At 39.0% G+C, this 23,152-nt stretch overlaps 1 protein-coding gene across 2 annotated transcripts in view; it reads left to right on the forward strand.

The window, feature by feature from the left end:
• LOC108703229 overlaps window positions 1-22,189 on the forward strand; it is a 56,914-nt gene extending 34,725 nt beyond the window's left edge. For both annotated transcript variants that reach the window (XM_018239310.2, XM_018239311.2), the window contains 17 exons: window positions 3,644-3,856; window positions 4,084-4,245; window positions 5,203-5,340; window positions 6,665-6,714; window positions 7,395-7,515; window positions 8,952-9,037; window positions 10,089-10,218; window positions 10,447-10,637; window positions 12,360-12,450; window positions 13,647-13,749; window positions 14,704-14,885; window positions 14,998-15,144; window positions 15,920-16,050; window positions 17,722-17,855; window positions 19,675-19,769; window positions 20,680-20,875; window positions 21,680-22,189. In XM_018239310.2, coding sequence (XP_018094799.1) covers window positions 3,644-3,856; window positions 4,084-4,245; window positions 5,203-5,340; window positions 6,665-6,714; window positions 7,395-7,515; window positions 8,952-9,037; window positions 10,089-10,218; window positions 10,447-10,637; window positions 12,360-12,450; window positions 13,647-13,749; window positions 14,704-14,885; window positions 14,998-15,144; window positions 15,920-16,050; window positions 17,722-17,855; window positions 19,675-19,769; window positions 20,680-20,875; window positions 21,680-21,756 — 2,247 coding nt within the window. In that variant the 3' untranslated portion in view covers window positions 21,757-22,189. The remainder of the gene's footprint in view (window positions 1-3,643; window positions 3,857-4,083; window positions 4,246-5,202; window positions 5,341-6,664; window positions 6,715-7,394; window positions 7,516-8,951; window positions 9,038-10,088; window positions 10,219-10,446; window positions 10,638-12,359; window positions 12,451-13,646; window positions 13,750-14,703; window positions 14,886-14,997; window positions 15,145-15,919; window positions 16,051-17,721; window positions 17,856-19,674; window positions 19,770-20,679; window positions 20,876-21,679) is intronic.
• Window positions 22,190-23,152: the final 963 nt, after the last annotated feature.

Consider the following 23,152-nt stretch of genomic DNA (forward strand, 5'->3'; position numbering starts at 1 on the left):
GGCTAAGGTCATTGTCTTGGTACCAAAGGAACCTCAGGTAGTTGCGGTGGTCTTCCCTAACCATGAAACAATAAAACATTTGCTGTACATCAGTAGTCACTGCAACTTGTTCTTTGCGGAAGCGCATGAGTACACCCAACAATTTATTATTCAAATCAGGTCCGCTAAGAAGTACGTCATTCAGTGAGATACCTTGATACTGAGAACTTGAATCAAAAACCACTCTGATCTGCCCTGGTTTTTGAGGGTGATAGACGCCGAAGATGGGTAAGTACCAACTTTCCTCATCTGGTTGCAACGGTGGAGCGGGCTCTGCTTGGTCCTGGCTAAAGATCTTTCGCATAAAAGTAACAAAATGTTCTTTCATTTCAGGTTTTTTTCTGAATGACTGCTGCAAAGCAAGAAGTCTCTTCTGAGCTTGCTCTCTATTGTTTGGCAATCTAAGACGTGGTGAACGAAATGGTAGGGGTGCTACCCAATGATTCGTTTCATCGATAAACATCTCTTTTTCAACTATGTCAAGGAACATGTTATCTTCAATTGACGTAGCAGGTTTTTCATCATTTGGAGTTGTAACAAACACATTATGGTCTAAACTGTCCATGCTGTGAGTTGCCGTTTTCACATAGCATAGAGCGGGGTTGAAAGGCCGTTTGCAAGCATTAAAGTTTTCTTTTATTTGCATAAAGCTAGAGCATGGGCTGAATAGCGAAGTGCGTCCACTAGGTAGTACATTTGTCTTGAATGAGTTCACACCCATTGATGGATGAGTTCCTCCTAAACATACTTCTCCAACTATGACCCAACCCAAATCTAAACGCTGTGCATAGGGGGCGTTATGGGGTCCATTGACTTGTTCACGTACTTTGTGAACCCTCAGGATATCCCTTCCTAACAAGAGGAGTATTTGAGCATTAGGGTCAAGTGCAGGAATTTTGTCTGCTAATGATTCCAAATGAGGAAAATGCTGTGTAATCTCAGGTGTTGGTATTTCTGACCTGTCATCAGGTAACATGTCACACTCGATGAGAGTGGGAAGTTCTAACTGTGATTTCCCGTCTATAGACTGAATAGTAAAATTAGATACCCTACGCCCTGTTTTCACCATAGTACCTGAGCACGTTTTTAGAGTGTAGGAAAATGCTTCACCACTAATGTTAAACACAGTAAAGAATTCAGATTTAGCTAATGAACGGTTACTTTGATCATCTAATACTGCATACATGTTTACAGAACAGTCAGGTTTGTTAGAGGGATATACAGTTACTAAACAAATCTTGGAGCAGGATCTGGGCCTTGTCCCTTCTGCACATACCTCTGTACATTTGGATACAACTGTGGATGAAATAGGTTCATTGTCCTCCCCGCCATGCTCTTTGACGGTTACAATAGTCTCTGATGTCCAAGGAGCTGGGCCCGGGTGCAGTGCTGAGATATGCTGGTCACTTTTGCACTCACTACATTTTATATTGGCCTTGCAGTCTTTAGCAAAATGTTTGGTGGATGCACAACATTTAAAGCAGATATTATTTTCTTTCAAATAAGCTTTACGTTCGTCGATATGCTTGCTCCTGAATCCACGGCACTTTGACAGTGGGTGAGGTTTTCTATGGATCGGGCATGGACTATCTGGGTCCAAAGATTTCTTTTCAGAGTTAGTAATCTGCACAGCTGAATCCGTGGCTAACACCTCTGTCCTTCTGACCGACACGGAAGGTCTGTTACCATACTTAGCTCCTGTCTTCTCTGTGTGTGCTGGCATCTGGTTGCTGTACGTTGAGAATATGAAGCTTGGGTCGTTTCTGATTTTTGCTTGGTTGACAATAAAGTTGGTGAAGAAACTGAATGGTGGGAAGGGAACGTGATTAACTTCTTTGTACCTAGAACCTTGAGAAATCCACTTATCTTGCAGACTATATGGAAGCTTTTCAATGATCGATTTAACCCCACGAGTTGTATCTAGGTATGCCAGTCCTGGTAAGTAGCCTTCTGTTTTAGCTGCATTCACCTCCAACAATATGTCGCCAAGTTCTCTCAACTTTAGATTGTCTTTGTTAGACATTTTAGGGAAATCGTCCAGTTTTTTCATTAGGGCATTTTCAATTACTTCAGGGCTGCCGTAACAGTCTTCTAGTCTCTGCCACACCATCCTAACCCCAGCTGAAGGGTTATGAACGTGCACCGACCTGATTCTTTGAGCCTGCCGAGATGAATCTGGCCCAAGCCACTTTGTCAGCAAATCTAGCTCTTCTCTGGCTGTGAGGTTGAGATCTCTGGTGATACCTTGGAATGATGTCTTCCATGCCCAATAGTTCTCTGGACGATCGTCAAATGTTAAGAGGCCTGTGCTTACTAATTCTCGACGAATTAGGTATTTCGCTAGATCATTTGACTCTGATGATCCTAAGGGGACATTTCTCACAGAGGGCGTATGATAACCCGGGTCACTTGATGGATACTGAGGATTAGCATAGTCCATGTTTTCTTGAACGCGCACCTTTGAAGCTGGAACATTTTTTGAATCATCATGAGCAGCAGGGGGCGCCTCAGATGTATCTGGAACAGGCTGCTTATATGTTGAGTTATGGAACTGTGGAACTGTGCTGGAGATGGGTTCAATAGAAGGATACTCTGTTTTGACTTGGTCCAAAGTGTGTTTCTGTACATATTCCTGAGTTCTCTGTACTGGATCATGAATTGCTACTTCTGGAACATCGTGGAGCTGATCTCCTTCCAAGCCGAAAGCAGTCTCGTATACTGCAGCCTCTGCCGATGCTGATACTGCTGCCTTTTGAATCTGCAGTATATGCATATTAGCCTCTAACTCCGCTTTCTGTCTGATCATATCGGCTTCTTTTTCGACATATGAGAGCGCTGCGCGTGCTGCTTCAGCTTTTGCTCTTGCTCTGAGGCCTGCAGAGCTTGCAGACGATCTGCTGGAGTGTCCTGAATATCTGGAGCCAGACACGTGGGACCTGGTCTCATAAGTTTGTTGCGAGATGTCCATACTCTTATCTGGATTCATGATGTATGAATTCAAATGCAGCTCTTTATCTTCGCCTGTTACGTATACGTATGCTTTTTTACTATGCTGTCCTACTAACGATTAGCTGACAGCTAGCGAACATAACTCGACAGAAGGAGGTTGTGTTCTTTAGGTAAAACTGAATATACTTCCGTGTGGAGTTGTTTATTTTGTAAAACTGCAATACAATCAAATAGACTGAAATTACAATATGCAATTGCATGTGGCATTTATAAACACATTTCAGAGAAAGAACAGCTAATACTCACATCGAACATACAGTGATGCAATGCACAATAAATCTAACAAATAATATGCAGACTTACAAGCATATATGTATGGAGGGAAGACAGATGAACTTCCTAGAACACTCCTGAGAGGTAAGATGGCTCCTGCAGCCTGAGGGTGAAACTTTATTAACAAACTTTATTAACAAGTGTAAGACACTTCATTGTTGCTTATGAGAGGAGCTAAACTGCAGTTACACAAATGACCACTAGATGTCTTAACACAATAGTCCTGTGATGGACAGCACAGCTTACTTATGCCAGCATGTAGTACACATGTACCTATATTACAGCTATTATTCTATTCAAACCCTCCATTTTATTTCCCTAGGTCTCAATTTCCCTTGTCAGCAAGCTGAACAACTTTACATCAAGCACTCTCAGTGATCTGGGTCAAACTGCTGTTGGACTATCCACGTCTCAGATCAGCAGCATTAAGGACAGTGATCTCAAGGGCGCCCTGTCTTCTCTCAGCAGCGTCAGTGGCTGGAGTTCTGGACAATCAAAGGCAATCATGAATAAGCTCTTCCAATCTGGTTACCAGGTAAATGTTTTAATATTTTACTTTGAAAAAGCTGAAGGTCAGAAAGCAATTTGTGGCATGTAGCCTGTGGCAACTGTGGTCACATTATTGCCTTGTAATAAAATACAATTTCAGGGTTGTCCAGCTGGAGACCTTGCAGGCCCAAGATCGATTGTTTTTCAATAAGCCATTCTTTTGGATGTCCATCTGTAGATACTAAATATTATGATTTCTTTTATTTGTTTTAGGTGACAAATCTAGAAAGCTTGGGCAGCTTGGTGGTTGGTCTTCCAAGCAAGAAGTTGATGGATTTGGATCCAGGTTTGATTGTTAATGCATCCAAAAACTCTCAGTTTGCAAACCAGTTGTCCAGTGCTCCTTCTTCTCTGCAGACTGTTTTTGTTGCCAAGGTGAGTGGATATCCAAAGCCATTTCAAACAGTAATCATAGCATAAGAGACATGGTATGAATTATCTTTGAGCATTATTATGTAAGTTTCATCATGGTCAATTAGCACTTAGAATCCTGAGCTTATTATAGATACACAAATAAACTGCCAGTCTTTGGAAACATTCTTCTGCACAACTTTTAATTTAATCATCAGTTAAGGAGGCCATACTCCGAACTGATCTGGTATGTCTTCTGACTGATTCCACCACAGGCCAACAGAAGAATGACCAGTGGTGTAACTAGATGTTGCTGGACCCACAGAAAATTAATTTTATGGCACCAATGTATCCACAGTTTTTCCTGTTTCATCAATATAATTTGAAATTGCTCTTTATTTGGACCTCATGGGCCTCTTATAACTCCTGGGCCCCCTGCAGCCGCAGAGTCTGCTTCCTATGTAGTTACACCCCTGCATAGAACATTTGATGGACAACATAGGGTGTAGCTGACTTTTTATTGTCCCATTGTTAATGCAAAGAGAACGAATGCTCGGCCCAGAAGAAAGGGATGAATAGAGCTGAGGCTCCTTTTTACTTTATCATCTTCTGATGAACCATGTACTGGCCAACATGGTGCATTGCTGGGAAAATGTTCAAACCTACCTGATTCACAAACCAACCGATATCCAGAGTTCGTGGATATGAGCCAGGACTGGAAGGCTATCAAACCCACATTTGCAGTTCAACATGTATTCATGGTCCATTACCTTATGGATAGCTTTAGGTTACAGATAGAATCTTAAAACATAATCAGCATTCTGACTTGTCTATCACGCCAAGTCTGGCTAGCCTTTATTTTTAGCACTAAAAATATGGAGATTTCCTTCTCCTGCAATGGGGAATGTATTTTCGTTTGTTTTGTGCATCCATTGCCCTAAAGGTAACCCCAAATTAATTATCCTTTCTCTATTTCCATAGATTCTATCTGCAGATTCCAAGCCAGAAAACTTTGTCAAAATGATTCCCAACGCCATGGCCGTACTCATTCCCAAATCCCGCCTTGCCTTCAAGCCCATCCTGGATGACATTAATAACAAAGCCTGGGCCCCAGAACAGGTATGTCATTAGCAAGAGATAGCTATACACACTCTGGGGTGAGACTGAGGATAAAAGGGGCATAGTAGAAAAGCCAGTAAGAGGCAGACATAGTAAGTGGTAAGAGAAAGTCTAACAAAGAAAAGAGAGGTCGGGGGAGAGATAAGGGCTTGGATAGGAGGGGGAAGAATGGAGAAAGTTATATATCTACAGTTTATTTCTTATATATCAAGGAAACACTAACTCCAGGGTTCCGTGTGGACACACCCCAGCTCTTTATTCAAGATTGGGATTTGACCAAATGAAATCCATACGCTTAACTTCATGTGACAAATTAGGGTTATAATTGAGTTCGACATTCAAATCTTTTGTGGAAAACTGAATGTTCAGCCAAATCCAAAAACATATTGACTTTTCAGTGTCGGACTGGCCCACTGGGATACCAGGAAAACTCCCAGTGGGCCCAGGTGTCCGTGGGCTTCTTTCTTCTAACTATTTGACCTATTTCATGGTCATTCCCTATTTCTTTATGGCAAAAAAAATAGGCTTAATAATGGAAGAATAGAGTATAGTAAGTAGATTAGGAGAATGAGTGAGGAGAGGAGAAATAAAAGTTTGGAAAGTGGCCCCACGTCATTTTCTAGTGGACCACTGGCATCCCAGTCCAACACTAATTCCTGTTCTAAATACATTGCTTGCCTGGGCTGAGGCATCATTCCTAGAGAATGTTCAAACAAGGCAAGCAATGAATACATATGTTGTGCACAGGCTATACGCTCTACCATTACATTATTCAACCAGTGAAGGAATTGATACTAAAGACTTACGTGCCCATTTACTTAGCTCGAGTGAAGGAATAGAATAATATGAAACTTCGAATTTGGAATGTTTTTTTTGGCTACTTCGACCATCAAATGGGCTACTTCGACCTTCGACTACAACTTCGAATCGAACGATTCAAACTAAAACTATTCGACCATTCGATAGTCAAAAGTACTGTCTCTTTAAAAAAAAAACTTCGACCCCCTAGTTCGCCACCTAAAACCTACCGAAGTCAATGTTAGCCTATGGGGAAGGTCCCCATAGGCTTTGCTATCTTTTTTGGGTCGAAGAAAAATCGTTTGATCAATGGATTAAGATCCTTAGAATTGAAGGATTTAATTGTTCGATCTAAAGAATTGCGGTAAATCCTTCGACTTCGATATTCAAAGTCGAAGGATTTAACTTCGACAGTCGAATATCGAGGGTTAATTAACCCTCAATATTCGACCATAAGTAAATTTGCCCCTTACTGTTATGGTCTCCAACTACTTTCTGTTGACACAATCTTGCTTTTATTACGCAGGCCGCCATGTTTTTTGACAGTGTTGTGCCTGCCCAATCCGTCTTATCCAAGTAAGTTCCAACTTCAGGGGTGTCTTTTTCATGGGGAATGTTTAAAAAGTCATTCAAAGGGAAACAAACCAAAATATGACATTTAGAATAAAGATAGCAGCTGTAATTCTGTGCACATTTCCAGTAAACATGACATTTTTGAATGATTGTAACTTTATGAATTGAAAGCAGTTTCTGTCTCACCTTTAATATTCCTACATTGCTGTTCCTTACTACATGTACCAATTGAACCATGTAGCAGCTCCCCCTTCCAGCCAAGACTCCAATTCCCACAATTCCTTGCAGTGATTCTCCTTGACAGGTCTGAGGATCGTAGACTTGAAAATGTTAGAAGAACACACTAACAAAACAATGTAATATTCCAAAAAGTATAAGAAATATACCTATGATAGTTTCCCTTTAAAAATATTGTGCAAACCCATAAAAGATACAAATCTCCAATGTTTTTGGGTTTGTTCGTGAATCACCAACTTGTTCCAAGAAGTTTATCATAGATTATCATAGATTATCATAGATTAAAAGAGGGTTCTTTTGGCTGAGACACCAGCAATGTCCAAGGACGTCGTCTCCCTTTGAATAACAATGAGAAGATTCATTTTGGATCATTTTGGATCAAATTTTGGAGTACCATAAGAGTGTGTGAAGGAAAATAAAGTCTCCTCTTTTTATTTTATCTGCAGTATTTCCGCCTCGGTTCTGCAAGGGTATACCTGCGGCTCAAATAACAAAATGAGTCCTACCCAAGTCCAGTCATTGGCAAAGGCTATGAAGATAAATAATGCCATCCTGTCAGAAGACCAGGTATGACAATTGCTGTTGGCTTTGGGGGAATTAAGTCTCCATTGTTATGTCACTCAAAATGTTACAGTAGAACACTGGAATGTCTTTATAATGTGCCCATCATTGCAGCATTTATAATCTTAATGCAGCTTTAGAAACCCAAAACTTTTGCCTTTTGTCTTTTGCCAACTGTCATCTATAATACAGAGTCATAACAACGGTGAGCTCATTGTTACATCAGTAAGAATTTTACTGTCACCAGAAAACCTTATGTCTTTCTCGAGGGGTCCATTTACTGTACTAACAATCAAATTTTGATATTTTCCTCAAATCTATAAAAACTCCTGGCTTTTAAAAAAAAAAAAAAAAATATCGAGATTTATCAAGTGTAAAACCACCAAACCTCTACTACAAAATGCACCAGGTTAAACTTGTTGAGGTCCTACAGAAGCCGATGGGAGTTGCACTGATCTTATTGGACCGTTTTAAATTTAATTTCGGATTTGTTTTTTTCTTGAGGAATTGTCAGAGAAACTCAAATTTTTAGAGGTTTTCGATGTATTGGTATTGTTTAGTGCATCGTTCCGTTTTTTTTCATTCGTACTTTTTACAGTCAGAACTTTTTAAATAAATTTCATGACAATCGTGGTTTTAGAGTTTGTGAGTTTATTCATTGGTTTCTGAAACCTTTAAAACCACAAAATAATAACCTCTAAAACCACTAAATAATAATAATAATAATAATAATAAAAGATGAGTCACCTACAGATATGGGATCCATTATCTGGAAACCTGTTATCCGGAAAGCTCCAAATAACGATAAGGCTCTCTCTCATAGACTCCATTTTTTCCAAATAATCTAAATTTTTTAAAAGTATTTATTTTTTCCCTGCAATAATACAATCGTACCTTGTACATGATCCGACTTATGGATGAAATTAATCCTTATTGGAAGCAGAACCAGCCTATTGGGTTTATTTATTATTTACATGATTTTCTAGTAGGCTTAAGGTATGAAGATCCATATTACGAAAAGATTCGTTATCCAGAAAGCCCCAGGTCCTAAGCATTCTGGATAAGAGGTCCCATACCTGTAGATATATATATATATATATTGTGACCAGTTATGTCTTTAACAATTTTACTGCTGCTCTAAACCCTACATCACGTTTTTCTCCATAATATGGAGTGCCCATTGTTACGTCATACATCATTTTACAGCAGCTCTAGAGCCCTAGATCATCAATTTTCCCAAGAGTTATCGGCAATATAGAGTTCCCTTCTCGTTCGGTGTGTTCTCGTTGTTATATCGCTAATTTTACTGTAGTTGTAGAACCCTAGATCATGATAAGATTTAGCTATAATATAAAGTGCTCATTAATAATTTTACTTTGGCTCTTAAACTCTAGATTAAGCCCTTGAATTGTCACCACAATTTTTTCCCCATTCTGTTGTAGTTGAACTGCCTAGCCAAGCCGATCGTCAAAATTAGCAGTGATGCGGACATGGAGAGTTATCCAAGAGAAATATATCTGTTTTCCAGGTAACGCCTCAACCATTTGGGAAGGCTTAGCCTCTGAAATTCCTACTGGGTGTGTAGATTTATAGCTATCTGAAACCCTTGAGACATATTTTGGTGGTATCACTAGGAACCTAAGGGCCCTGGTGCACATTTTTAAGGCTACAACACTTGGGCACCAGTGTGCCTCCATCTTTGATTTTAGCACCATTCTAACCCGTATGCTTCACATCACCACCATATTCTTCATCCTAGGCCCTCTATCTTCTTATATCCCTTAATCCCATGTGTTTAATTGTGGATTGGCCACTTTGTATTGCAGTTTTCTAAAATTAAGAATGAGAAAGAATTAATTTTTTTGTGCCCCAGAGTCCTTCACCCTTGTATTAAATGTAGTAAACCAGAGGCTAATTGATTTAGGGGCCGATTCACAAAGGGTCGAATATCGAGGGTTAATTAACCCTCGATATTCGACTGGGAATTAAAATCCTTCGACTTCGAATATCGAAGTCGAAGGATTTTAGCGCAAATAGTGCGATTGAACGATCGAAGGAATATTCCTTCGATCGAACGATTAAATCCTTCGAATCGAACGATTCGAAGGATTTTAATCCAACGATCGAAGGATTATCCTTCGACCAAAAAAAGTTAGCCAAGCCTATGGGGACCTTCCCCATAGGCTAACATTGAGTTCGGTACCTTTTAGATGGCGAACTAGGGGGTCGAAGTTTTTTCTTAAAGAGACAGTACTTCGACTATCGAATGGTCGAACGATTTTTAGTTCAAATAGTTCGATTCAAAGTCGTAGTCGTAGTGGAAGGTCGTAGTAGCCCATTCGATGGTCGAAGTAGCCCAAAAAACACTTCGAAATTCGAAGTTTTTTTACTTCGAATCCTTCACTCGAAGTTAGTGAATCGGCCCCTTAGAGTCTAGATTTTTATGGTTCATTATATATATGCTCTCATTTATTTTTCACTCTGTTGCCCCACAAACCACTGCTTTACTGCTATAGTTAGTGACCCTAGCAACCAGATTCCAGCCCCTATCTGACGTGTTCTTCACATGTTCATTCCAGCCCTCCAAGCAATGCGAATACAACAGCCTGTAAAGCTTTCTATACCAATGTCGGTGCAGCAAACATCAGCATCCTTTCAGCAGATTCCAAAAAGCAAAAGAATTTTCTGCCAAAGGCCTTATCCTGTTTGGTAAGTGGAATCAATTCCAGATTTCGGTATGGTTTAACAGTAGATCTGGTATACATATCAGCAGTTGTACTGCTATTCTGAGTATTTTATTGATGTTGATGGGACAAAACCCCCAGAATTGTGAAATTATACTTCCTAGTCTATGCCAATAATGAATATAACTCCTACTAAGCAACAGTGTATGTATATATTGCCAATGTTACACTAATGTTTATGGTATTCCTACAGAATGTTACAGGGTTTGCCCTCACCAGTGACCAGATTCAGATACTTGGACAATTAGTCTGCGACCTGAATGGGACATATATTGAAAATTCAGACAGCAGTGTAATAAACCAACTGCCCCAGTGCACTTCCCTCACCGATGACCAAAAAACTTCCATTATTAAAGTGATCAGCCAGGGGAAATCATCATATGGGTAAGAGAGTCCACTTAAAAGTAATATGTTTTTTTTTCCATAAATCTGAATTATCTGAATTACGATTATTATAAGTATTGTAATTAAATGTACTTTTTTAAACCAGGTGTGCTATAAAATATATAGCGTATGAGTTACACTCTAAATATAAAGTATGATGATGTTCCATTATCATATTTAGACACAGGGTGGAGGCAGATTTACAGAGGTCAATAACCCCTGAATATCACTCATGTATTATAAGGGATAATGTACCCCCTACTGTAAATGATAAGGATATTAGAAGTCACTGAGGGGTTGTTCTGTGACCATATAAAGGCACAAGGCAGCAGGCTGAGTTATACAGGGAACTCTGAGTATCACTCATGTATTATAAGGGATAATGTACCCCCTACTGTAAATGATAAGGATATTAGAAGTCACTGAGGGGTTGTTCTGTGACCATATAAAGGCACAAGGCTGCAGGCTGAGTTATACAGGGAAATCTGAGTATCACTCATGTATTATAAGGGATAATGTACCCCCTACTGTAAATGATAAGGATATTAGAAGTCACTGAGGGGTTGTTCTGTGACCATATAAAGGCACAAGGCTGCAGGCTGAGTTATACAGGGAACTCTGAGTATCACTCATGTATTATAAGGGATAATGTACCCCCTACTGTAAATGATAAGGATATTAGAAGTCACTGAGGGGTTCTGTGACTATATAAAGGCACAAGGCTGCAGGCTGAGTTATACAGGGAACTCTGAGTATCACTTGTGTATTATTAGGGATAGTGTACCCCCTACTGTAAATGATAAGGATATTAGAAGTCACTGAGGGGTTGTTCTGTGACCATATAAAGGCACAAGGCTGCAGGCTGAGTTATACAGGGAACTCTGAGTATCACTCGTGTATTATAAAGGTTAATGTACCCCCTACTATAAATGATAAGGATATTAGAAGCCACTGAGGGGTTCTGTGACCATATAAAGGCACAAGGCTGCAGGCTGAGTTATACAGGGAACTCTGAGTATCACTCATGTATTATAAGGAATAATGTACCCCCTACTGTAAATGATAAGGATATTAGAAGTCACTGAGGGGTTGTTATGTGACCATATAAAGGCACAAGGCTGCAGGCTGAGTTATACAGGGAACTCTGAGTATCACTCATGTATTATAAGGGATAATGTACCCCCTACTGTAAATGATAAGGATATTAGAAGTCACTGAGGGGTTCTGTGACCATATAAAGACACAAGGCTGCAGGCTGAGTTATACAGAGAACTCTGAGTATCACTCATGTATTATAAGGGATAATGTACCCCCTACTGTAAATGATAAGGATATTAGAAGTCACTGAGGGGTTGTTCTGTGACCATATAAAGGCACAAGGCTGCAGGCTGAGTTATACAGGGAACTCTGAGTATCACTTGTTTATTATTAGGGATAGTGCAACCCATAGTGCTGGTTTCATAGTACAGATACAGTCTTTCAGAGCCACAGATCCAAAGTCGCAAACATCTTGTTTCAGGTTTGTTCAATCTTATCAATAGGTAGGACTTGAAGAGCAGAAGAAACAGAGAGGTCTGGGTGATATAAGCTATTATAGTATCATAGAACTGCTAATATTTTATAGTAGAGGGTTGATGATTGTCAATATAAACAAAGCATAACTAATCCTTGACAATGCAAATACTTATTTTTGGAATTCATTTTTCATATTTTTTTTTGAAGGCAACCATCCACTTGGTCGAAAACAACACTGAAATCTCTTAAGGGAATCATGAGTTTCGCTAACAATGAAATCCTCTCGAATATTTCCAATGTAAGAAGTCAGAGAATACAGACAATTATATTTGAACTGGGGGTGCATCACTATGAGCAAAGCAGGGCAATTGTTTACAGTTATAATACAACAATCTTGTCTAATGTTTCCATCTGACCTTCCCATCCCCATCTTGTCCTAGTGTTGGCACCTTTTACTGCTGCCATTATCTTGCCCTATTATAGTCCTACTGACATCATCTATTCTTACAGCCCAGTGATCCCCAACCAATGGCTGGTGAGCAACATGTTGCTCAATAACCCCTTGGCTGTTGCTCCCAGTGGCCTCAAAGCAGGTTTGGTTGCAAACAAGGCCTACTGCCAAACAGAGCCTCCTGTAGGCTGCCAGTCCACATAGGGGCCACCTGTAGTCAATTTCAGCCAGGGTCAGAAAGGGGGGCCCACCGGGACTGCTGTCGCAGGGCCCCCCTCCAGGTCCTCTGTCACCGCGTTCCCCAGCAGAGCCACCCCAGAACACACGCAAAGCTTGTATTTAGGATACACCGAATCCAGGATTCGGGTCGGGATTCGGCCAGGATTCGGCCTTTTTCAGCAGGATTTCGATTCGGCCGAATCCTTCTGCCCAGCCGAACCGAATCCGAATCCTAATTTGCATATGCAAATTAGGGGCAGGGAGGGAAATTGTGTGCCTTTTTGTCAAAAAACAAGGAAGTAAAAAATGTTTCCCCCTTCCCACCCCTAATATGCATATGCAAATTAGGGTTTGGATTCGGTTCGGTATTCGGACGAATCTTTAGCATAGGATTCAGGGGTTCGGCCGAATCCAAAATAGTGGATTCGGTGCATCCCTACTTGTATTTGCCATGACCTGCCCCATGAAGATTAGCGCAGGGAACAAGACTGGGCTAGCGGGGCCCACCAGGTTTTTTCCCGGTGTCCCGCCGGCCCAGTCCGACTCTGATTACAGCCCATAATGGGTACCCCCTGGAGCTTTTTGCATGCTTGTGTTGCTCTCCAACTTTTTTTAACATCTGAATGTGGCTCAAGGGTAAAAAAGGTTGGGGATACCTGTTATAACCTATACAGAGACCTCATAATAACTGTGCTGGAAAATTTAGTGAATTGCAAATTTATTGCCCCATGAATTATAAAACTTCAGCTTATCCCTCAAATCTGTAAAGAGGGGCACCAATTCATTGAAGAGGGTAATGAATTGATTCTTTTATTTTTGCACAGGATGTCTTAGTATCGTGGATAAAAGATACTTCTGACCTGAAAAGAAGTCAGCTCGCAACCATTGTGAAGACTTTATATCCCAATAGGGCACGCCGAGCAGCCGGTAAGCATCTCCAGATCCAAATCTTGTTTGACTCTTCATTTACATCAAACAAATTAGAAATTAAAAACACCCTATTTATATGTATAAAAAAACAGCTCCAATGGGCTGATTTGGGCATCGTATTTTTTTCAAAACTTTTGGTATTTTTTAAAATTTCTCTAAAACTCAAAATATTCCAGATTTATTTAGGGGCAGATTTATTAAGATTCAAATGTTAAATTTGAATTTTCACTTTTTTTTTTTTTTGTGTCAAAACTCACAAATTCGAATTTAAAAGCACCAACTCGAATGTAAATTTGATGGAAACAGTTCTAATTCAAATATTTGCCACTCATAACCTGCCGAGTTCATTTACAAGTCAATGGCAGAGGTCCATTGAACCATTTGAATATGTTAATTGCCTCCCTAACACTCAATTTTAATTTTCGGGTTGGGACTATTCAATCGAATATTAGACATTTGATTTTTTTCTGAAATAACCTCCCATTCGAGTTGTGAGTACATTCAAATTTATTAGAGTAAAAAAAAATTCACATTGATTCGAATATTGATAAATGTAAAAACCACAAAAAAATACGAGACTGTTGAGGTCCTACAGAAGTCAATGGGAGATGCTACGCTGATCCTATAGAACCTTTTTTATCCAGACTTTTAGAAGATTTTTTTTTTGCTAGTAATTTTCCAAAAAACTTGACATCTTAGAGGTCTTATAGGTTTTCCTATATATATATATTTTTAGCACATTATTTAGGGTTTTTTCCATTCCTACTTTTTATATTCAGATTTTTTAATAGATTTCATGGCATTCATGGTTTTAGGGAACATGAATTTAATTGTGGTTTCAAAAAGCTCTAATACCACTGAAATTCGACCTTTCATAAATAATATATATATTTAAACAAACAAAAACCACAGTTTGGCATCTTAAAAAGACATTTTGCTTTCATCTTCCAGGTTGCACGACTGGACAAATAACAGCAGATAACATTAAGGATAACAGTCTCCCGCTGACTTACCCTACTGAACAATTAAATGCTTGCTTAAATGACACGATACTAAAAGATTTCCTGCAAGACCTCGGCAACAAGCCTTTCACGAATGGTCAGCTGGGAGTTCTAAAGACCCGACTTGACACGGTGAGAATCCGGGAAAGATGACAAATGAATTGTATTTATTTATTTGTAATTCATGTTACTTTCCAAAACAACCAAACAAACATAAATATGAGGGAACTTTTTGTTTTTCCAGCTCTATCCTAGTGGTTACCCAGAGGAAGTGATTCCCAACCTTGGGGCCATCGCCGGTGTCTGTGCTGAAGCAGATATCGCAAAGTGGAATATCACCTCTGTAGACACTCTGGAGAGTTTGCTGAAGAATGATCTATCTAGCAATGTGGTAGGTTAACACAACTTCATACATACATTTTTACTTAAAAAAAAAAGGAATATGTTCTGAAACAGTGGTTTCTAGACTTTTTATGAAGAAGACTCTCAAAGAGGTAATGACTAAATGGTCTAAATTTGGTCAAGATCACCTAATCTACTGAAAACCAATAAATATTAGTCATGCCACTACAGTTCCACCAATTTCAAGCTTAGCAACTGTTTGCCCCAAATTTTACTTTAATTGGCCTTTAGGTTGGGGTTCCATTATTATCTAAGGTAGCATTGAAGTATCTACTCCAGATCTCATCCTAAACTATATTTACACCAAGCTTCCAGAAATATCTAGGTAGCAAATATGTATCCACCCTGATGTGACTTATTTCTATAGATACACCCTGAATCTCAAACTGGGTTTCCAGGAATATCTAACTGGACATCATAACAAACTTGGGCAGCAAATTGGTATTTACGCCAAATGCAAACCCAACTGTCCCCCAGGCTGAGATGCTCCATCCACTGCCGTGTTCCTCTAGGAAGGACAGCATCACAGATCGGGAACCTATGAATTAAAGGATGACGATGTACAAGGGGTTGGGGTGCTTTTAGCCCCACTGGCAATACTATAGCTAGAGGTTATTAAAGGCCATGGCAACATTTTTTAGGTCTTTCATTTGTAGTTTTAGGGGGCTTATAAAATGAAAGATCCACTATTATACCCCTGCTCTAGCTACACCCATAAATGTACTAAACAAGATTAAAAAAAATCTCTATTTTGTATTTTACAGGTTAAAGCCGTTATTGATAAATTCATTTCTGGAAACTCATTGAGCACTTCTGCATTGAACGTCATTGGCAGCCCATCCATTTGCCTTCTGAATAGCAGCCAGCTGAATGGTATCACCCCAAGTGCCATCGGGTGAGTCATGCTCTAAAGTCATTTACTAATTATGGACACAGTAACATCCTTGACAGGTGGCTGTAAAAGCTATTTGAATGCAAGATCCAGTGTTAAGGGGTTGAGAGTGCAAATAGTCTTTACCATCACCTCAGGGCTCCAGGTCCAATAACCCATAGCAACTAAAAGAGCTGATCAGTAAATGCTACTTCTGAACAGTTGTTATGGATTTACTAGCACTGAAGGAAGTGTTACACATTACCCCTTTAGCTATACTATATATCATTATATGTAAGGTCAATTCCTCTAGACACTTGATGGATAATGTCGGTGAAACAGTTTTTTCACCTAAAATGCAGGGTTGTTCACCTTTAAATTAACTTTTAGGGGCAAATTCATCAAGGGTCGAATTTCGAGGGGTTAAATCCCTCGAAATTCTACTGGGGAATAGAATCGAATAGAATCGAATAGGCAATTCGGGCGGATTTACGCGCTGGTGAATAGTCAAATTGGCGAATATTCGCCAGGCGAATAGGCGCTCGATCGAATATTCGCTCGAAGGATTTTCATTCGATCGAATGCCTTTTTATTCGATCAAAAACTTGGAAAATAAGCCTATGGGACTTTCCCATAGGCTTTTAAAGCAATTCGGTAGGTTTTAGGTGGCGAAGTAGGCAGTCGAAGTATTTTTAAAAGAGACAGTACTTCGACTATCGAATGGGCGAATAGTCGCAGCGTTTTTGCGCTCGATCCAGTACTTCGACTATCGAATGGCGAATAGTCGCATCGTTTTTGCACTCGATCTATTCGAATCATTCTACTCAGGCGAATTTACGCCAATTCGATAGTCAAGGAGCACAAAAATTCTAAGTTTTTTTACTTCGAATCCTTCACTCGAAGGTCAGATTTATAAAGGTTTGAATTGTAAATTTAAATTTTCAATTTGGATTTTTGGTCAAAACTCACAAATTCGAGCTGGGAATAATCCAAACTTGAATTGGAGCTTTATCATACCATGACCCTGGCAACAATTTGAATTCGATAGTACACCACCTTAAAACTACAGCGTTCATGTAGACGTCAATGGCAGAGGTCCAGTGACTCATTTGAAGATGTTAATAGCCTTCCTGACATTTGAGTTTTTTCTTCCAGTGTAATCGAATTCAATTCGAATTTTCGGGTTGGTGATATTCGTTCAAGTTTTTGAATAAATAATTCGAGTTTCGAGGTAAAAAAAAAACAGCTCTATAACTCGACCGTTGATAAATCTGCTCCTTAGTATGATGTAGGGAGTGATATTCGGAGACAATTTGCATTTGGTTTTCATTTTTTATTATTTATCGTTTGTAAATTATTTAGCTTTTTATTCAGCAGCTCTCCAGTTTGCAATTTCAGAAGTCCGGTTGCTAGGGTTCAAATTACCCTAACAACCATGCCTGTATATAAATAAGACACTGGTACATGAATGGTAGAGGGCCTGAATATGTACAGTATATTAACCAGAGCTGGGTCAGCCTATTACTACTAATAATAAAAAAATGTAATATGCAAATGCCAATAATTTTTAGAAGTGTAAATATTGGTTAAGGAACAATTAGATATTGGACATTGATTGAATTATGCACACTTTACTTCTCTTTATCATTTGTTGTTTTATAATTGTTTATTTATTTATTTTTTACATATTATCAGAGATGCCAAGCCATTAAATGTCAATCCATGTAATCAAACAGTGAAGGACCAGCTGTATGTTAAGGCCAATACATCCTTCCAGAGTATGATTAGCGACTCATCTGCATACTTCACCCTCAAGAAACCATACATAGGTGAGCACTTAACAATAAGGAAATTAAATATTACTCTCTTCATCCCAATGGCATCTCCAGTTGGAAGACTCAGAGGTTCATGTAGGACTAAGTTTAAAGCTTAGATCTACATCACTGATTTTTAGTTGAGAGAACGTGTCTATTGTTGGGAGATTTCTCTATGATTTCATTGATTTGCCCAATGGAGGTCAAATTCCATTGAACTGGTTGAACAGCCCAATGGTTGAACAGCCCAATGGTTGAACAGCCCAATGGTTGAACAGCCCAATGGTTGAACAGCCCAATGGTTGAACAGCCCAATGGTTGAACAGCCCAATGGTTGAACAGCCCAATGGTTGAACAAGCAGAAAAAAAAGATGTAGGCAGGTAGGGTATCTGCTTCTTCTAGTTCATCTACAATGCAATGATCAATGCAGGTCCAGTGAGTAAGGTAATTCAAAATACCACCAAAGGCCCCAATGAGGGATCATGAGAAAGTTTGGTTGAAAACTCCCAAACTCCACAACCATCAGCATTTCATAAAGGAAAAGGAAGGGGGTTCTTCTATTACTTGACAGAAGTGATACCTTACATCAAAGGTTCCCAAACTGTCCAACCAAGGTAGTGGAGAGGAGGTCGAGAATTAAGGCAAAATTTGCCGTGTTTGCTAAAATTCCATTTTGAATACCCCCAAAACTATTGAGTCTGGTAGATATGTCATGATTTTTTCATAATTATGAATGAAAGGGAAACCAATCACATTTTTGGAGCTTAAATCTTAAAGGGGACCTGTCACCTGAAAAAAAATATTCCAAATCCTATTTTGTCACATAAGTCAAGCAAAATTAACTTTAATTACACTATATGTATTTTTTTTAATCGTGTTTCCTTCGGTCTCGGAATTCATAATTATAACAAGCAGGCAGGAGCCATTTTGTGGACACTGTTATTAAGACAAGCCTTGTATCATCTCAAAATCTTGTTTGTGCACCAGAATGGGGGACCTGATGTCCATCCCCATGTCCTGGTTACACAATTAAATGATGAACAGAGCCGGGGGAATGTGGGGAGAGCAGTGACATGTAGGAAGTGCTGAATGGAAAGTGAAAGTAATTGCCTAAGGCATAGAGGAGGGGCAGGCAATATTTGATTGACAGCTGGAAATGAGTTTACAGCTATGAATGCTTTAATAAAAAAAAGAATTTGGATTTCATGTTTAATTTGAAAAGGACTTTTATTATACAGCTTTTTATATCTGGATGACAGGTCTCCTTTAATACCTCCAAAAATGTATATTTGTCTTCACTTTACTGAATTGGTTTAAAAAAAAAAAAAAAAAAGCCAAACCATAAGTCCAATAAAAATATTTAAAGGAGAAGGAAAGTCGTTTATCACTTGGGATTGCCAAATGTTAGGCACCCGCAACTGAATGTATTGACTTACCTGAAACCCTCCTATCAGCAGAAAACTGCATCGGCCAGGGTTATACCAGTGAGCACCACGGAGTGATCCTCTTCCGGCTTCTTCTTTCTTCAAATTTCCCGGGGCAGACGCATGCGCAGTAGAATGAAAAAGTCGAATTTTTATTTAAAGTTCGGCTTTTCACTCGAATGCGCAGCCGTGAGAAGAAAGAAGAAGCCGGAAGAGAAACGCTCCATGGTACTCGCTGGAATAACCCCGGGCCGGTGCAGTTTTCACTTCTCCTTTAACAGCTGAGGATCATCTCATTTACAACCCCCCTCCCCCATATGCAGATTACACAGCGTACTGTATGCTGGCTCTCTAACATGGAATGTTTAATTGTGGATTGTAAATGCCATTGTCTTGTATTGCATTACAGGTGGGGCACCAGCTACAGATCTGCAATACCTGGCTTCCAAAAGTGTTAGCATGGACATCGGAACATTCATAAGTTTAAATGTAAACTCAGTTCTGGTAAGTTTCCAAGCTCAAAGAAGAGAGGCATCATATTTTTTTAAAACAACACTCTTTTTAGAAATGTTTTCTTATTTCACCCTACTGATAAAGTTTTAGTACAGACATCTTGCCCTTTGGTACTGACAGTTGTACTAGTCCTACCAACAAGCACTGCCATGAAGGAAGCAGTTCAGGATAATTTCCCCTGTTTGGACCTGTTAAAGGAAAACTATACCCCCAAAATGAACACTTAAGCAACAGATAGTTCATATCATATTAAGTGGCATATTAAAGAATCTTACCAAACTGGAATATATATTTAAGTAAATATTGCCCTTTTACATCTCTTGCCTTGAACCACCATTTAGTGATGGTCTGTGTGCTGCCTCAGAGATCACCTGACCAGAAATACTGCAGCTCTAACTGTAACAGGAAGAGATCACCTGACCAGAAATACTGCAGCTCTAACTGTAACAGGAAGAAGTGTGGAAGCAAAAGACACAACTCTGTCTGTTAATTGGCTCATGTGACCTAACATGTATGGTTTGTTGGTATGTTTGTGAGTACAGTGAATCCTACGATCCCAGGGGGCGGCCCCTATTTTTTAAAATGGCAATTTTTTATTTATGATTACCCAATGGCACATACTACTAGAAAAGTATATTATTATGAAAATGGTTTATTTACATGAAGCAGGATTTTACATATGAGCTGTTTTATGCAATATCTTTTTATAGAGACCTACATTGTTTGGGGGTATAGTTTTCCTTTAAATAAAGCTCTTTTTCAGGAGTAAATTAGCAGTGGAACAACCAGCCTTGATTCTCTTTCATGCTTACATATGTTCTAGAAATAGCATCGTGGAAAGCAAATGCAATATGATACACCTGTTAGAAGGCTCCTTCATTGGCTTGTAATATCTTCACAGGGTCTATCAGTCGGCGATGTAAAAGGCCTACTTGGAAGCAACGTGGCTGATCTAAAGACTCAGGAAAACAACACAGTTGTAAACACATGGGCCAGATCTCAGAGTCAGTCAGCCCTGGACCTACTTGGGATTGGGCTCACGGGAGGAAGAGCTGATGCCACTACATCTACAACAGTGAGCCAGACCACTAAGAAAGGTAATCGATTTGGCACAACGGATTTTTGTAGATTTCTGTAGACGGGAGATGTCGGACTGGAGAACCCCACAAACTCCAAACAAATTTATTATGATCCAAAACATTACCAAGGGCTCCAAGTACTTCATTGTATATCACAATTTTATTAAAATCCAGCTCTTCAATATGTCATAGATTGGATAATTTGCTCATTACATCCCAATGCATTGCTGAACGGACCCACGTCCATGGGGGTTATTTATTACGGCGTGATTTTTTCGTGTCGTCCGTTTTGACGACAAAAACTCGAAAAAGTTGCAGTAAAAAAAAAAGACACTATTTATTGAGATTTATTATGCCCACAGCTGTTCCAAGTCTGAATCCTAAAACCTGCCGAATTCATGTATAAGACAATGGCAGATGTCCCCCCTAACCATTTTTACGGTTTATTATGCCCTGAAGCTGTTCCATCTAAAACCTGCCCAATTCATGTACAAGTCAATGGCAGATGTCCCCATAACCATTTGAAATGTTCAGAGTTTTTGGGGTCAGATGCTGGGTTTTCAGGCATCAAATGCAAAAAATTCTGGTTTTTTGTTCAACAATCTGAAAAAGTTGTGGTTTTTCCAAGTTTTATTTTATTGATAAATAAAGGCAAATCATGGATTCTAGTTTGGTCTGACTTTTTTTATTTTGATAAATAACCCCCAATGTGTTATTTTTCTCATAAAATATTTCATTAAAGGGGATGTTTAACTAGACAGTGCTATTCTAAGAAATGTGTGTTTTTTTCCATATTCTAATATAAATATTTTTATTTTCCAGTTGGTTCTTCTGCTGTAGCAGTTGCCCTTTCTCACTCCTTGCTCATCACTGGTCTGATCGCCTTCCTCCTCTCCTAAGAACATCACAACGCATTCAGAACACCAACTATGTTGTAGAAAACAAAATGATGCTACTAATGAAGAAATTTACTTATAAAATCACTGTCCTACCTCTACCATGAAAAATAAAACAAACGTCCTTTTGAAGCCTCTTCTACTGAGATACATGAGAAAATTGCTTTTTTTTTTACTCTTAAACCAATCAATATTCCCAGTAGGCAGCAAATATATGAAAAAAATAATGTTATCCACATGATATTGATTATTATAAAAATATTAAAGCATATCTAGGTTATGCTCAATGCCAAACATGGTTTGCAACAGCTGATCAGTCATGTTGTATTCGTTCCCAGTGAAGACTTTCTCCCTTCGAGGGGTTGTTAAAGGGATCCTGTCATGGGAAAACATGTTTTTTTCAAAATGAATCAGTTAATAGTGCTACTCCAGTAGAATTCTGAACTGAAATCCATTTCTCAAAAGAGCAAACAGATTTTTTTATATTCAATATTGAAATCTGACATGGGGCTAGACATATTGTCAATTTCCCAGCTGCCCCAAGTCATGTGACTTGTGCTCTGATAAACTTCAATCACTCTTTACTGCTGTACTGCAAGTTGGAGTGATATCACCCCCTCCCTTCCCCCCAGCAGCCTAATAACAGAACAATGGGAAGGTAACCAGATAGCAGCTCCCTAACACAAGATAACAGCTGCCTGGTAGATCTAAGAACAACACTCAATAGTAAAATCCAGGTCCCACTAAGACACATTCAGTTACATTGAGTAGGAGAAACAACAGCCTGCCAGAAAGCAGTTCCATCTTAAAGTGCTGGCTCTTTCTGAAATCACATGACCAGGCAAAATGACCTGAGATGCACCTACACACCAATATTACAACTTAAAAAAATCCACTTGCTGGTTCAGGAATGAAATTTTATATTGTAGTGAATTATTTTCAGAGTAAACAGTGTCATTTGGAAATAAAAACGACATCATAAAAACGACGACAGAATCCCTTTAAATACATTATTGTGTGGGGTGCTTTTGGATAAGATCAGTTCATCATTTATTTTTTTATCAAATACATGAAAATATGATTAGTATGATTAGTAGTCACTTGAGCGAATGAGATTATCTGATTGTTAAATGCTGCACCTACTTATTCAAATCCTTTTCTCTGGAATAAAAGTTTATTTATTATTTATATCATAAACTTAAAGAAATGTATACCAAATAATATACATAAATAAACAATAATATATTAAATAAACTTTCAAGCCTGTTGGCATCTGATTGATGACATGTTTGTTTGTATAGTCACTCGCATGGTTTCTCTCCTGTGCATTTTGGTTGTTGGTTCTCCAGAGCTTCCTTATCAGAATTGGTATAATAAACCCTTGAAGGAATGGACTCAC

The sequence above is a fragment of the Xenopus laevis genome, chromosome 9_10S, assembly GCF_017654675.1.
Source record: "Xenopus laevis strain J_2021 chromosome 9_10S, Xenopus_laevis_v10.1, whole genome shotgun sequence".
NCBI classification, from domain to species: Eukaryota; Metazoa; Chordata; class Amphibia; order Anura; family Pipidae; genus Xenopus; species Xenopus laevis.